At 31.2% G+C, this 17,454-nt stretch overlaps 1 protein-coding gene across 8 annotated transcripts in view; it reads left to right on the top strand.

Annotated features, from left to right (window-relative positions):
• The window catches only part of LOC121389972 (basement membrane-specific heparan sulfate proteoglycan core protein-like), a 299,120-nt gene that overhangs the window by 130,569 nt on the left and 151,097 nt on the right, over positions 1-17,454 (top strand). For 7 of the 8 annotated variants that reach the window (XM_041521663.1, XM_041521660.1, XM_041521659.1 and 4 more), the window contains exons 12-17: positions 1,695-1,709; positions 6,433-6,717; positions 8,218-8,334; positions 9,117-9,227; positions 9,748-9,855; positions 10,371-10,484. In XM_041521663.1, the coding sequence (XP_041377597.1) occupies positions 1,695-1,709; positions 6,433-6,717; positions 8,218-8,334; positions 9,117-9,227; positions 9,748-9,855; positions 10,371-10,484 (750 nt within the window). The remainder of the gene's footprint in view (positions 1-1,694; positions 1,710-6,432; positions 6,718-8,217; positions 8,335-9,116; positions 9,228-9,747; positions 9,856-10,370; positions 10,485-17,454) is intronic. The other variant, XM_041521661.1, reaches the window with a different exon arrangement.

Genomic DNA, 17,454 nt, shown 5'->3' with positions numbered 1-17,454 from the left:
ACATTGTTAGATTCCTTTCTGTACTAATTTTATTGAGATGTCTTGATAAAACTGGTCTACAATATTGAAAGAGTAAAAAAAAAAAAATAGTGTTAGGATTATAGTGTTCAAAATGTTGTTGTTGCTGTTGGTGTTTTTTTACTTTCTCTTTTTCTAAAAATTAAATTTAAATATTTGAATCTCACTACAGCTGTATTTCATTTTTTTTTTATAGAAATGAAATAAATTTTAGTGAATTTTATTATGCTAGTAGTTCATTGCAGACTCATTTGTTGTTGTGTTTGTCACTTACATTGTCATGTTTCAGCAAAAGATACTGCTTGTACATGTTTGTAACTGTTCTAGCGAGAAGGATTTCAGGTTGTGGTTAGGTAACAGGTACATGTATGGTATTTCAATAAACAGCTTTGGCCCCCAAGTTGAAAACAACTTCAAGAGCGATTATATATTGGTAAAAGTGAAGGGTCAAAATACTTTAAAGAATATTAAACCAGTTTCTGTTTGATATCAAACTGATGTCCCAAGTAAAGATTATATGCAGTGATAGATGGTTTAGTATCCATGTGTCCAGCCAGTGCATCACGACTTGTATATCAAATACTGGTATGTGCTATCCTGTATGTGGGATGGTACATATAAAAGATCCCCTGCTACCAATGGTAAACTGTAGTGGGTTTCTTCTCTAAGACTACATGTCAAAATTACCAAATGTTTGATATCCAATAGCAAAACAAAACAAACTTGACTTTAGTATCCTTCTTACCAATATTGTTGTTTGTAAACAAGATATTGAAATTATTTTAAAGAATAGCCACAATGTGTTAAATCCCATTGATGTCAACTAATAGTGATCTTATGGAAGTATTACATGTGTATACATATATGACATATTTCCTCTCTAAGACTATGTCAAAAATTATCAAATGTTTGACATCCAATAGCCGATAACTCAGTGTGCTCTAGTGGTGTCATTAAACAAAACAAACTTCTATTTGGTATAAACAAAGGTATTTTTAACTATATGTATAATAATTAAGCCCACTGGAACTAATTTCTGTTGGTAAAAAGTGTTGACACCTGCCCTGCATTTAATTGGAACTATTTCACTGGTTTTCAATGTGGCTATTCAAATTAATGTATAGTTCATGAACCAGTTTAAGGAACATTTTTCTGCTCTCTGTCTGACTAAATACAGCCCAGGTGTTGGAAGCAGATGGAGTTACATACAAACCTTCCTTTCCTTTACTCATAGATGTCTAGTTCTTTTTATTTACTGAATGTTTATTAAATTAATGTTCCCATCATGGGTTGTTTCAGGGACCATTCCAGGCCCGTAGGAACACGGGAGGAGCCTGTGCCACCCCCATTTGAGGTCGGAAATGTTCATTTTTGTCCTACTCTATATAAATAAAGATAGAAATGTGGCTTGTGGCCCCCACTAGAGATTGTGACCCCTCCATTTAAAAATTTTGACCCCATCTCCCGATATCGTTCCTATGGACCTGCCTTTCCCATAAACATTTGAACATTTGGCCCTCTTTTGGTACAGTCCGATGACAAAGGGGCTCTTCTAAACATTTTATTTATGAATGGCCACGATTATATTACATTTCTCTCTGTTAATGTTATAGATGTCAGGTTGTTTTTATACAGAGTTCTTATAACATTAATGTGAATGTTTCGTCTCTCCACAGCGTCAACTCGACCAGGTAAAGTCGCAGCATTGCTCTGCTTTTGCGCTCAGCAAACATTTAAAGCTTTTGTTGTAAAGCAGTCAAACTGGAGTCTAACTAGAATCATACATAAGTAACTGGTTTTTGATCATTTAATGGCATTTTATAAAATACAGACAAGTATATCACTTTCTTCATAGCATTTATGAACATTTAATGATTTATTAAAAAGAAAAAAGAAGAAAAAAAAGTAGGTTTTTTTTCTTAAAATAATGATTTGGTTTAAATTGTAAGAAAATTTTTCTTGTTTAAAAGAAAAATATATTCTTATATATCTGTGTTAACATAATTTATGCAGTAACTGTCAAACAAAAGGGTTCTATATTTTTTTTAATTCATTGTCCAATTGAATGATGCCAATAATGACCAGTTTTGTTTTGATTCTATTTTGATATCTAAACAAATCCTTTCAAAATGATTTTGAAAAGGCAACATTTTTCAAAGCAAAGTCAAAATTAAACCATTAGAATCTAGTATCTAGAATTTTTTCGTTATTAATATTTTTATTCTTATTATGTTTAGAAATTCTAACCTCAGTGCTGTTAGTACTAATGGGGCAGGTAATGAGTTGGACTGGTATTTAAAATTCTATGATATGTGGTGCCATGTCTGTAAAAGTACATTGAGGAGTATTAAACAAACATTTGTTTTCTTTTTTTCTTGGTCAGCTTGACCCCAATAAATATTTGTTGCCATCATCTCTGAACTTAAGAATCAAGGGAATTAAATATGAAAATATTCACATTTGGTTCAGGACACCATTATGAATAAGGAAATGCTTACCAGTGAAATAAAATACAGAGAAAGATTACTTTATTAGGGACATGCAGGTAGTAATTCGTTTTAATTTTGACTTGGTATTGGGTGATTTAAAAAAACAAAATGTCCTCCAAAAATTGGTGGGAAATCAGCCATCAATTTTAAAATGTACAGTAGATGTTGAGTATGTTCTCTTAGGTGAAATTTGTTTTGACATGACATTGTGTATCATAGGCACCATATTAAAAGTAAGTCATGTATCAAAATGAAAATGTTTCTAATACCATCAATACGCAACAGAAGAAGCTAGGGCAAAATTTTAATGTTTCGCATTGCATACTTTTCCCCCTATCCAACTTTGTAAAAGGAGGACGTTTATTGTTTGTTTTTTAAATCACCTAATGTATTTGTTTTGAAGGGATTCCATCATGAACTGCTGTATATTATTCTGTACATGCACATCACTAACTGTTCAACCTTTACAGAGACAAACGACAAGGTCTTGTGTGGACAGCTCTTCCATCACTCACTATGTCACACACTTGCAGGGCACTCACTGAAAAGTGCTTCATTTAGCCTGTTTTCACAAATGCAGATAATTTCCTTTAAAATATTAAAAAGTGACTATACATGTAGGAGTCACATAAAAAGCTGACCAACGTCAGCAGTAATGCATCAACATTATGAAGTATCGCTATATTTCCTTCTTGGCTTGTTCACTCCGCATGCAAGGATGTGTATCCAGAGAATGGATGAACAATTTGCAGAATTTGTGGAAATTGTCAATGCTAAGCTAGCTCTGTTTGAGCAGAAATTTGTTAACAGTGCAAGGAACGAGCAGATCATTTTGAAGACGAATCGGAAACACACATTCTATTCTTTGTATAAATTCTTGGTGTTCGTTATGGACAGGTGTGACAATATGTTCTAACACAACACCTTTGTTGTTAAGTCTCAGTCATCCATTCATATTTCAGATTGTATGATCTTCAGTGGTTGAGTGTTAAAACTAGAATTATCAAAATGGATAACAGGAGACATCAAAATACTAGTAACAGGAATATTATAAAAAAAAATTATAACAGAAGAATTATCAAAATGAATAACAGAAGAATTGTGAAAATGAATAACACTTGTCAAAATTATTAACAAGAGAATTATTATCAAAGTTAATAACAGGAAAATTATCAAAATAACAGGAGAGTTATCAAAATGAATAACAGGAGAATTATCAAAATTAATAACAGAATTATCAAAATAACAGAATAATCAAACTGAATAACAGGAGAATTGTGAAAATGAATAACAGTTGTTAAAAGGATTAACAAGAGAATTATTATTAAAGTGAATAACAGGAACATTTATTAAAATAACAGAAGAATTATCAAAATGAATAACAGGAGAATTATCAAAATGAATAACAGGAGAATTATTAAAATAACTGAATTTTCAAAATGATAAACACGGAAATTATCTAAATGAATAACAGGAGAATTATCAAAATGAATAACAGGAGAATTATCAAAATGATAAATAAGAAAATTATCTAAATGAATAACAGAAGAATTATTAAAATTAATAATAGAAAAATTATCAGAATAACAGAATTTTTTTCAAAATAGTGATGAAATATCGGAAAAAAAGGTTAAGCATCCATAACCGAATAGGATTACATTTGAACCTGTTGTACAGAATAACCTGTATATAACAACTGCTTGTAACTAAAGGACATTTTTGTATAAAGACTACTGTGTAGAACTGTTTGACTTAATAATAAAAAATGGTGATATATCAAAATATGTGGTATGTACTGTTCTGTTGTTCTATGTGGTTACAGGAGGTTTTCTTTTTTACTCTGAGCAAAATAGATACCAAATAATTTTAGATAAAAAAGTGTTGAGTTGTCTTTATCTTTATCTTTATGATAACATATTTCCAACATTTTATAAACAGTGTTTTTGTTATAGTTTAACTTTAATTGTAGTTAAAGAAAAAAAACAGTATTTGTAAAATATTTAATATATATATAAGTGTAGTAGGTCCATGTAGATGAATAACACATTATTAGTTACAAAATACAGAATATTAATTTTAATGCTAGTTTTAGTGAGCACAAATAGATGAAATCAGATAACCATGGATATGGGTTTATACAAGTTTCAACCTAATTGGTCTATATTCATACTCTTCAATTTATAGTTATCTTCTTGATAACAATAAAAACAATTTACAAATTAATATTTTAAAAACCCACATGCATTAATTCAGGTGGAAGAATTATAAGCTGGTTAGGGAACATAATTATGTATTTATGTATTGCACAATTATATGATGCTTTTATCTAACACATTACTATGCAATACAATCTGTCCATTTAAGATAATAAACATTTCATAAATATCTGCAGTTAATAAAAATAATCCTCAATTTGGCAATAAACCTTTGTGTAATTATTGTGTGTTATAAATGTTTGAATTATGGAAAGAAAGGTAGTAAACAGATTATCACTTCACTTTCCTGGGGTTTTTTTTCGTCTCATGAATATTAATTTTCATCTGTTTCTTTGGTTCATGCTAATTTCTTTTCTCAGCTATTTATGAATATTAATTTCCATCTGTTTCTTTGGTTCATGCTAATTTCTTTCCTCATTTGTTTATGAATATTAATTTTCATCTGTTTCTTTGGTTCATGCTAATTTCTTTCCTCATTTGTTTATGAATATTAATTTTCATCTGTTTTTTTGGTTCATGCTAATATCTTTCCTCATCTGTTTATGAATATTAATTTCCATCTGTTTTTTAGTTTTTCGTTAGGTCCATCCAATTTTATATCCTCATCTGTTTATGAATATTAATTTTCATCTGTTTCTTTTGTTCATGCCAAATTCTTTTCTCAGCTATTTATGAATATTAATTTTCATCTCTTTTTGTCATACTGATTTTTTCTTTGATGTTTTGCTGTCATTTTTTCTTTTCTTTTTCTACTTCTGTCTTCTGTTTGGTGTATCTTGTGTTTTTATTCCCTTTTTTACTTTTATTTTCCTTAAAGAAGAAAAAAAAAAAAAAAAAAAAAAAACACTCAACATTTCTTTCAGTATATAGATGAAAGATTTTTCTATCAAAATATATGACCAAAATATTTAGCTCTGCTCAAATACCTGAAAAATATTTAATTTACAAGGAGGGAAGGACACAGTGACCCCTTGGTGATGGTTATTTACATACTTTATTGTTTACTCTATCATCGGTTTAACAGTCATGCTTTATTTTAAATAAGTAACTTTGTTTATGAATATCACACTAGTATTTCATTTTCACAACTAAATGCACCCATCTGATACATGGCACACCATTATGGAATGAAATCATTCTTATACCAATAACCAGCTAGCATTTGCTGGTGCCAACTTATTTATTATCATACTGGTGCCTTAGTTTATTGACAAAATAATGCAAGCTGAATTATTTTTATAACAATCTGATATTGTTTACTGTTTAAAATAAAATATTAAAATATGAGTAAAAAAAAAAGAGTAACATACATAATTGGAGATAATTTGTGCTTAAGGAAGATACATGTATATACGGGGAGAAATTAAGAAGTCATACATATAATTGTAATGAGGAATAATATTCATACAGTAGGGGAGATAATACATAAAGGGAAAGAATATGTTTTTACATAAGTGGAGATTATTTATACTGAAATGTGCCTGAACCTCTTTTGAATATACGTACGTTAATAAAGTAACAGTAACAGTATGCTGAAGTGGAAATAATCTTATAATTTAAGGGAGGGAATATATAATCAAATACAAATAGGATTTCAAAAATGTTTCGGATATTGAAAACAAAAAATTCATTAAAAAAGAAAAAAAAAACCCTCTGTTTATTTATATATAGAGAAAGATTATTAGTACTGCATGGATATTTTCTTTCAGCTATTGTGATCAGAGGACCAACAAAGGTCCGCATTGGTGAACAAATTCATCTGGTATGCAATGCCAGCACTGCGCAAGGACCGGTCGATAAACTAGACTGGTACCACAATAACAGAAAACTGCGAGACGGCCAGTCTAGAAATATTGTAATGCGCAATTATCGGCGAGAAAAATATTATATCAGTGAACTTTATGTACGCCAAACCAGCGAGCAGGACAGAGGTGCTTACCTGTGTCGCAGCCGACGCAACCAGAAGCGCCACCTAGTGGAAGTTGTAGCAAGAGGTACGTTTTGTTTGTTCTGTAGAGTACCTGATATCAGAAATGGTAAGGAAAAATTCCATTTCAGTTGAATAAATTCAAATAATATAATGCTATAGCATTCAAAAAGTGTCTCGAAAACTGGAATATTAAAAAGTTGTGGTATATGTTTTATCTTGTACCATGCTTAGGTTTCTTTCAGACAGTTGTATAACTGTGCAATACATTTGTATAACTGCACACTTTTTAAACTCCTTCTCTCACTGGTCCAAACTTCCATATCATGTCATGCAATGTCACTTAGAAGTGTTACAAGTCAGTTACATGTACCTCATCAATTTAATTGCACTATGTATGGTTATTACATACTTCAGAAGTTTTATATTAGTAGATAGTAGATTAGTAGACAGTAGATATTATACTCATAACAAACCTTTATCTAACTATACAAAATATTAAATATTCACCCTTTACAAAGTTGATGCTATTTCTGATGTTGTGATACAGTGCAAACTAACATAATTATTTTCCGAATACTCCAGAATTAGAATCATTTGAATGTGACTATACATGTATATGTATTATTGTTGTCGTTGTTATTTTTGTTGAGTCTGCAATGAACTACTTGTTTAATGTTCTGTTGTAATTGTATATACTAATATATTTTTAATATGTCATTTATTTGTATTTCAGTTTTCAGTAAATTGTTCTGTAAGAAACAGTTATTCATGCTGAATAATATTTTCAATTTACATTAAATAGATTATGCCATATTTGAAATGTTTACTTTTTGTTTTTATAGTTCTTGTCAGTGTAAACAGGTGACGTTACAGTCTTGTTTCACCATTTTATCACATCATTTACCAATTCAAAATACAAACACACCTATAGTTTTAATAAACTCAATCTTTCTTCAACATTACAACACCATTTCCTAATGCAAAATAAAAGCATATTCATATAACTACAGTTTTAATAAACTCTTGAGGGATGGGATCTTACTTGGTCAGTAGAGCGCTTATCAAAGGTGCACGGGTTGAAAGTTTTATCCCCAAGCCATCCAGTACTCCATGACTGGTATATGTGTATCAAAGGCTGTGGTATGTACAGTCCTGTCTGTGGGAAAGTGCATATAAAATGAAAAAAATGTAGCGGGTTTCCTGTGAAGACTACATGTCAAAAGTACCAAATGTTTGACATCAAGTAGCCGATGATTAATGAATGTGCTCTATTGATGTCATCCAGCAAAACAAACTTTAACCTTTTAACTTTTATAAAAGATCCCTTGCTGCTAATGGGGGGAACGTAGCTGGTTGTTCTGAATACAACATGTTTTCATTAAACAAAATAAACTTCTAACTTTTTAACTTTTATAAAAGATCCCTTGCTACTAATGGGGAAAATGTAACTGGTTTCCTGTGAAGACTATATGTCAAAATTACCAAATGTTTGACATCCAATAGCCGATGGATATTCAATGTGGTCTAGTTATGTTGTTAAAGAAAATACACTTTTTTCTTGTAGCGTCCCGTGAGTGTACACAGACTGAGTTCCGCTGTGACAACGGTCAGTGTATTGATGGACGGGCCAGATGTAACGAGATGGCTGAGTGTTTAGACGGATCTGACGAAAACAATTGCCGTAAGACTGTACTTCATTTGTTTTAAAGTGGGTTTAGGTTTTGTGTCTCACCTTACTTTTACAAAATAAACAGGTGAGATACAGATATTACTTTTCTGGTGGTGGCAGTGATAGCTGCATCAATATCATCAACTTTTGCTTTATTTACATGGTATGTGCTATCCTGTCTGTGTGAAAGTGCATATAAAAGATCCCTTACTGCATTAGGAAAAATGTAGTGGGTTTCCTCTGATGACTACGAGTCATAATTACCAAATGTTTGACACCCAATAGCTGTTGATTAAATAATCAATGTGCTCTAGTGGTGTCGTTAAACAAAACAAACTTTATTTACATGTAATGTTAATATTTCGTGTTTAGGACAGTTTCTCACAAACAATAAATCCTAGTTCATTGAAACTTGGTTTATAGTTGCACCTATGGATGTTCATCACAGTTTACTGAAAATGTTTATGATAGGTGAGTCGTTTATTTCCGCAGAATTCCAAGGTCATTGAAAGTTGTTTTATGGTTGCATCTATTTATGTTCATCACAGTGAACTAAAAATGTTTATGATAATCAAGACATTTAACTCTGCACAATTCTTGTATATATACCATTGCTTACTTTTTAAAAAGGTTTTGTACATTTCATGAGGACAACCATCCTAAAACCTTACCTCGTTCAGTTTCATTCATTGTTTAGTGTCATTTTGTAAACAGTTTAATCATGATTTTTTTTAGTGTATCATTCACTGAGGTTTTGTTTTACTTCTAATATTTGTTTGTTATGTTTTGTATAGCATGCCGTGATGACCAGTTTGAGTGTGCTCAGGAAGGGAACTGCATCTCTGCAGAAAAACGCTGTGATCGCCGATACGACTGTGCTGATGGAAGTGATGAAGATGATTGCCGTAAATATTTTAATATTTTTATTTCCTATAGTGATCCCTATTAGCCCATTTAGCTATTATTAATTCTAGCCAGTGCTCTACAACTGGTGTAATAAAGGTAGTGGTATGTACTATCCTATATGTAGGATGTTGCATATAAAAGATCCTTTGCTGCTAATCAGAAATAGTAGTCCAGTGCATGGCAACAGCGGGTTTCCTCTCTTAATATCTGTGTGGTACTTAACCATATGTTTGACGCCATATAACCTTAATTAAAATGTGTTGAGTGTGTCATTACACAAAACATTTCTTCCTTCCAATTGGGTTTTTTGTCCAATCCCAACCAGTATCCCATGACTGGTTTATCAAAGACTATGGTATTTGCTGTTTTGTCGATAGGAAAATGCATATAAAAGATCCTTAGGTGCTAATGGGAAAATATAGTGATTTCCTTAAGAAGACAGTACTTTTTCTATCCCACATGACCGCATATGATGGAGTCTTATATTATTTTATGAAATATCTTGTCTCTTCCTTCCAGCCTGTAGAGATGATCAGTTCCGGTGCGGTGACGGCCAGTGCATCTCGGCTCAGAGGAAGTGTGACCGACGTAATGACTGCTTCGATGGGAGCGATGAAACCGATTGTGGTGAGTAATTCTATATTGGACACCCACCCAAACTGTTTCTTGTTTTTCAGTACAAAATGTATGTTTATATAGTCATGAAAAAAGGTTGCTGTTCATGTTTTGCACAAAGTGATGGCTATGAAGGAGCCATCAAATCTTTTTCAAGAAATTATTTGTGGTCTTTCCTAAATATTATGTGAAAATTTGCACAATTATGTGGATGTTATAATTTTGTCAAATTTCAACCATTTGCAAATTTTGTAGATGGCTTGAGACTACTTTATTTTTCCACAAGTTTATTTTAATAATAAATACAAACTTTATGAAACAGACAGCACAAACATTTGAAATCTAGAATGTCGCAGTTGAAAATTCCTGTCTTTAAACAATCAACATTTGATGTCCAAACCATGGCTGTTTTTATTCACTAAGTGCATAATGTATTCCATAGATTTTAGTCAACATATACTTTATGAAATATCCAGTGCAGACATTTGCAACCAAGCAGCTAAATTGTCTTGTCTTAATTTAAACAGTCGGAGTGTGTGGCAGGAATCAGTTTAAGTGCAATGATGGAACTTGCATCGACCAGCGACAAAAATGCGACCGATACTCAAACTGCCCTGATGGCTCGGACGAGTTTCACTGTGGTATGTGCTGTGCTGCTAGCTGTTCCCATCTTGAGCATACTGAATATAACCCAGCTGTTTTCACTAACTCCCCCAACATTAATTAAACCACAATGCACCTTTTCAGTAACAAGGTACCTTTACTAACAGGTTTTTATAGAAAAGTAACTTACATTTTGTTGCTTTTAAATGTTTTTTTTGGGATTTTGTAATTTAATATTATTTCTTGTTTTTTTTAATTATCAGTTGATAACCATGTTGCAAATGCCAAGGGTGTAACTGGGGGGTGGGGGGGGTGGGGGGTTGTGTTCCAGAAATTTAGTTTAGAAATCCTCATTTCCCTAGAACAAGAAGACCCGAATTAAAAAAAAAATGCTGCTGCTGTCCTCGTTATTTTAGAGATATAGAGTATGACATTGGGGTAATGGTGCTGATAATGCTTCATTTCTCCAGCTGCTAATAAATAACAGACATTTTAGAAGATATTTTAGCCATTTTTGTATTAAAATTAAGCTAAAGCTATGCATATTTAGTTTGGTAACATTCTATACAATACAGGAAGAATGTTTTGTGTAATTCATCTTTGTATCTTGTTTATTTTATTTTGTCAGCATGAAAATAATACCATATGTTACTTTTTTAATAATTTGTTCTGGGCTGTTCCAAAAGTAATCACCTTGACATGTGGGAAAGTGGGATGGGAGACCACTCTTATTTAAATGGGAGACCACTCTGTTTTAATGGGCGACCACTGTTTAAATGGCAGACTACTTGGTTTAAATGGGAGACCACTCTATTAAACCATTAAATATATAACACTTTCCTTATGCAATATTTACCATCCTCCACATCCCCATGTGATAACTTTTGGAATAGCCTGAACTAATTTTCTAATATTTTACTGACTAACTTCAGCATGCAAATCGCACGAATATAGATGCCGCAATGGACAGTGTATCCCAGGAGAGCGATACTGCGATGGCGTTGCACACTGTATTGACCGTAGCGATGAGGATACATGCAGTAGGTCGCAGCTGTGTATTGTATATTTGTCATATTAAACACATTGTCACAGTTTATACACAGTTTATACACTAGCTAGGTTTATCAATAGAAAACATTAAAAATATAATAAAAATAAATAAATAATCTTCATTATCAAGTATTAAAAGACCATCACTCAAGGACCAAAAATGTATATGACTTAATTTTAAAAAGTTATAGTTGAAAATAGTCTTGTTAAAGAATTATTTGTATAGTTTATCACACTCTCACTCGGGAAGCCTAACCACTATGTACATATAGTCCCTGGACTCTCCATAATATTACAATTGGTGTACCGGGGGTAGTCGGTTTTCAGTTTGTTTCATCAAAGTTGTATACTATTTTTTAATTATATGTGAATAATAATTTATACATTTTTATTAAAAGTTGTATAGGCAGTTTTGAATTTAGTGAATAAAAATGATTAAAGTTGCGTGAACAGTTTTGACTTGAAAAATAATTAAAAAAGTGCAGACCATTTTAAAGTTAAGTAGCATAAGCAATTTTGAATTATAATTATTTTTTTTTGAATTAGGTTATAATTAGTGCACTATTTGTATGAATTACCTCCCCTGTTTCCACCTGACTAGGGATAGATTGCCGATCTGACCAGTTTCAGTGTCGCAGTGGCGAATGTATCGATCACCGTCGTGTCTGTGACAGTCGGCCTGATTGTAGAGATAGATCAGATGAAACTATGTGTCGTAAGTAGTGAAACTGGCAAAAAGTATAATTTTGTTTGCTAAATTCTATTTCAGTATTCTTAAATGTTTTTAAATTGAAAACATTTTCAAATTTTAACATAATTCTTATATTCAATTTTAAAATTTATTCTTTTTTGTTATTTTGAAGTTTGCATTATTTTTCATATTCTATTTCCATACATTTAATAATTTTAAATTGTAGAAACATTTATCAACTGATTTGACTGCTGTAACTTTTGTACAAACTATCTAATCAATGTCATAATATGAAACAAGATATAGTAGTCTTAAAATTAAGTCAAACGATTTGTTTAATTTTCTAGAATTTGAAAAAAAATGTATAATGAAACAATTTGCAACAGTTTGCAAATCAGTTACTTGACTTTTTGGAGAATTTGAAAGACTTAAATATATTCAAATAATATGACTGGTTACTTCTAAATTTACTCCTTTAATTGCTTAATTTAAAATTTTCCATAATGATATTTATAAAGTTATATGTAATAGGTATACTATTTTATGTTAGTACATATAACCTACAGGGTAAATTGCTATTTGTCTGTATTTTTAAAAGTAAGTAATGTGTAATGGTTATTTCAGCAACTCCCCCGACACATTCTTGTCTTCCCGGTCAGTTTAAATGTAGAAATAATCAATGTGTCGACTCGGGTCTGCGCTGTGACGGGCGCATCGACTGTTCTGACCGGTCTGATGAGAGTCAGTGTTGTAAGTAAATAACTAGATATAGAAAATATTTATAATAAAACTCATCAATTTATACTATTTTAAGATCATCAGTCGAGGACAAAAAAATGGGAATATAAAATTTTGCATATTATTTTTGTACTTTTAATTTTTATCAAACTAAATTTACTGGTATTTAGTTTATGTTCATGCTTATGATTTATATCGGACTTTATTTATTTATTATTATTTTTTTAATTATTATTATTTTATTTTTTTAATTATTTTTTTATTTTATTTATTTATTTATTTATTATTATTAAGAAATTTTAATTATTATTATTTTTATTTTAAAAAATATTCATTTATTTAATTAAGTGACAGTTCAGAATTATTATTTTTTTGTCTTTTCGGCACAAGTTTGGAATATTGATGTTACTTTACTGAAAATGACAGTGATTATTATTACATTTGCATTTGCTCTAAATTAAGTTTTCAACAAATGCCCCGCCCCCCCCCAAAAAAAAACACCCCAAAAAAACAAACTAAACAAACCAAACAACCCAAACGAAACACAAAAACAATTCTCTACCAAACAAATGAGAGCATCAACATAAAGATTATTTTCCATGTTTGCAACATAAGCATGATCTCATTAAAATTATATACTGAACAGCAAAATAAATACGAATATTTTAATATTAATTTTTTTTTATAATAAAATTAATTCACTGAAAAGAGTTGAAAAGAGTGTGAAAATGGGCTGAAAATTTGAACATTCATAATTTTAATAGACTCAAAATTTAATGGGGTTCATACTGAATGATTTTAAATAATTAAAAAAACCCCATTAATATTGACATTTCTTTGTTGTTCAGTATATTACATTAATAAACCATTATCAAAACTTGTACCAACTTAACATTTAAACTCATGTGTGCATGTTTTTTCTTCCTAATTTACAATTATTTACTAACCTAACCTTACTTACAGCCTTTAGGTGTCATGGCAACCAGTTTCAATGTGGCTCCGGTCACTGCATAGATAGTCACAGACACTGTGACATGGTTGCTGACTGTCCGGATCGCTCCGATGAATCTGGTTGTGAATATCGCAGTAAGTGAAGGCCGGTAACTCCAGCCTCTCACCTCTTACAGACCTCATAGTACTGTACTTTATATATCACAGTCAGATTTAACATTGCCTTGTAGAGAACAAGTCTCTCACCTCTCACAGATCTCATAGTACTGTACTTTATATATCACAGTCAGTTTTATCATTGCCTTGTAGAGAACAAACCTCTCACCTCTCACAGATCTCATAGTACTGTACTTTATATATCACAGTCAGTTTTATCATTGCCTTGTAGAGAACAAGTCTCTCACCTCTTACAGACCTCATAGTACTATACTTTATATATCACAGTCAGTTTTATCATTGCCTTGTAGAGAACAAACCTCTCACAGATCTCATAGTACTATACTTTATATATCACAGTCAGTTTTATTATTGTCTTGTAGAGAACGAGCCTCTGAGATAGCCTACTTTTAGAACTTAGACCATGGCAGGCATCAAAATAAGTTTTAAGACGGTCATTCAGGTTACCAGGAGCTAGATTTTCATAGCTATCTTAGCACTTTGATATTGTTAAAATCTCGTAAGCTATGGCAAGCGTACTAGTGTAGTCATAGCACTATGATATTGTATATCTTCCATAGGCTATGATGTCACTATAACACTCGCCATCGCCTAGAATATCATAGAACTGCCATAGGCTATGACGTCACTATGACCTTTGCCACAGTTGACAATATTGTACAACTGCCATTGGCTGAGATAGTTTCAAACATCTGTAGCTGTGAGTTTTAAAAAAAGAGTTGAAAATAGTACTTCATTGTGAACAAAATCATTTGAGAGAATGATACTTTGTACATGATTTTATAAATTATTATCTAAAACAATAGCTGTATTCTCACTTACCAATACAGTTGTAAAGTATTTGGTCATGTCCATTTGTTAAATGCAACCAGAACTTGTGATGTCATGCAGTTTGATAAAAAAAAATAAAAAATAATAATTGCATAAACAACAAAAGGACAAGTTTGCCAACTTAATAGACCCTCTCCTACTGTTGTCATGCAATTTGATTAAAAACATATTTTATTGCATAAACAACAAAAGGACACGTTTTACCAACTTACTAGACCCTCTCCTACAGTTGTCATGCAGTTTCATAAAAAAAAAAAAAACAAAGGACAAGTTTGCCAAATTACAAGACTATCTCCTATAGTTGTTATGCAGCTGAGTCAAATAAGATATGCATATAAGATAAACATACACATATGAATACAATGATAACAGTGGTATGAATGAACAACAAAGGTTAGAGGTGCATTGATATTCATCACCATATACCAGTGTGTTTGTGAAGACATTTTATAGTAAAAATAAAGAGGCTTGTAACTTGATAAATGTTTTGTAACCTGTGGGTTATGAAACACCTGATCTATTCACTATTTTGACATCACATCTATATATATTCCACAGAGGTCTAAGTTTTGATATGTTAAACCAGTCTGGGGAGTGGCAGTCCTCCTGTAGGCCTCACAAGAAGGATGTAACATCCTGTAAAGGATCTCCTGGGAGTGGCAGTCTTAAAGACAAGCTACCTACATGTACATGTAGTAGAGATTCATGGAAACAAACCAGACTTTACCAAAATACATTTTAGACTCTGTGTTCTGCAGAGATACAATTTTGTAATTCTAATTTTGTTGTAACCTGTACACGATGCTGTGCTTATTTCTTTGCCTGCTAGGCTAGACATAAAATAACTATTATTTGCTGTAACCAATAATCATAATTTTTTAAAACCTTTTTCTCTTTCAAGCCAAGAAAAAGATCTCTGTTTTTGATGTAGTTTTTCCTTTTACGTCCTTTTTTTTAATATTAACCCCCCCCCCCCAAAAAAAAAAAACAACCTTAATAATGACACATCACATTTTAAACTATGGTTATAAAGTGTCTAACATATGGTAATTACATTTGTTAGAAAAAATATGTATTTAAAAAACCAAAAAACATTACCAACCTACTTTTGAAATTGTGCATATAGTTATATGGATGTGATAAGTTTTTAAGCCAGCACTCCATCAACCCTGCCCTAATTTAATTAATGCTTTCTTATTTTTCTTTCAGTTTTGTCTTCTGAGGTTTCTTTGTGTGTTGCTTATGCTTATGCTGCTGCGCTACTTTGTCGCTGTTGCTGCTGTTGCTGCTGTTGCTGCTGTTGCTGTAGTTTAATTAAAATTCAATCTTTTGTATTAACATTGTTTCTTTATGGTAAAACTTGATCAGCAATTCTGATTTGTATAATTTGTCTAATAATTACATAACTTGATGAACTAATAAAAACAAAAGTCAAGTATGTACAGTTGAAAATTTTAGTTTTCAGTTTTGAAATCCAATAAAAATCTGAAGAAAAAAATGCATGTGTGTGTATACAGCTCATTATCATAGTAATAAAATATCCACATTTTGTATTCACAATTATAGTTATAATTATTGTCTTTTCAAAAATCTGTTTTTATGGATAATCTGCTATGTTTGACATTTAAAAGACCAGGACTTAAGATTTAAAAGTGATATCAAATTCAGTGTATAAAATGTTGTACAAGAGATCCCAAGGTGAACTGAAGTGTCAATCAAGTTTAACCATTATTTTCTTGATTTTCATTGGTCGCTGCTTATTAACACAGGTCTTTTACAATAGTTTTCTTGATTTTTTATTTATAAATGTATTTATTTCAGCAAGTATAGTAATTTATATACCGGGTAGTGTATTTTTTAATAATGTATTTCAGATTGAACAGTAACAATTTTATAAAGTCACTTGAATTATGAATTTGCACACTTTTTCTTTTTAACATTTGAGTTAAATTCTATAACTATTTTGTTGCAAATTATTTTGTTCTTTAAAAATCTTATAAAAATTAAATGTTGTCTTGCCTATACTAAGTGAACTGGATTTTTTATTAAATATTTTATATGATGGGAACAGGTTTCTTTGCTGTTTACATTCTTTTCAAAATGTTACAATTTCCAGTTTTTAGAACATATTGACCAAATCATGAACATTTTGTTTCTGAAATGCCTCTATCCACCAAGCCTAGAAATTCATTTTGTGAAGTTGGAAGCAATCTTGCTTTTCAAATTTTAAGCTGAAAGCAAATTCTAAACATTGAGAAACAGTTCTAGAAATTAGTCTTAAATACAGAATCCTAATTTAACAGCATTGTAGAAGATATGAACCAACATGGATGAAAAACCCCCATAAGATTTATATTAGCACTACCAAGAATTATCTGGAATATTATCCAAAATAAGATGGAGAGCAAAAGTTGCTTTTTGAAATAGATTATTAGAGAGCACATTTTGTTTCTGGAGTGGTATTTGATGCCTGATTCATATCAATTTCATGCCTTGATAACAGATTGGTAAAAAGAAATACATCTACTCCACATGCAGTGGCCACTATAGGAGTAAGAAGCAGTGGGTGC

This window comes from Gigantopelta aegis, chromosome 15, assembly GCF_016097555.1.
Source record: "Gigantopelta aegis isolate Gae_Host chromosome 15, Gae_host_genome, whole genome shotgun sequence".
In the NCBI taxonomy this organism is placed as follows: domain Eukaryota; kingdom Metazoa; phylum Mollusca; class Gastropoda; order Neomphalida; family Peltospiridae; genus Gigantopelta; species Gigantopelta aegis.
Note: the sequence above shows the minus strand (reverse complement) of the source record. Positions and strands in the feature narration are given on the sequence as shown.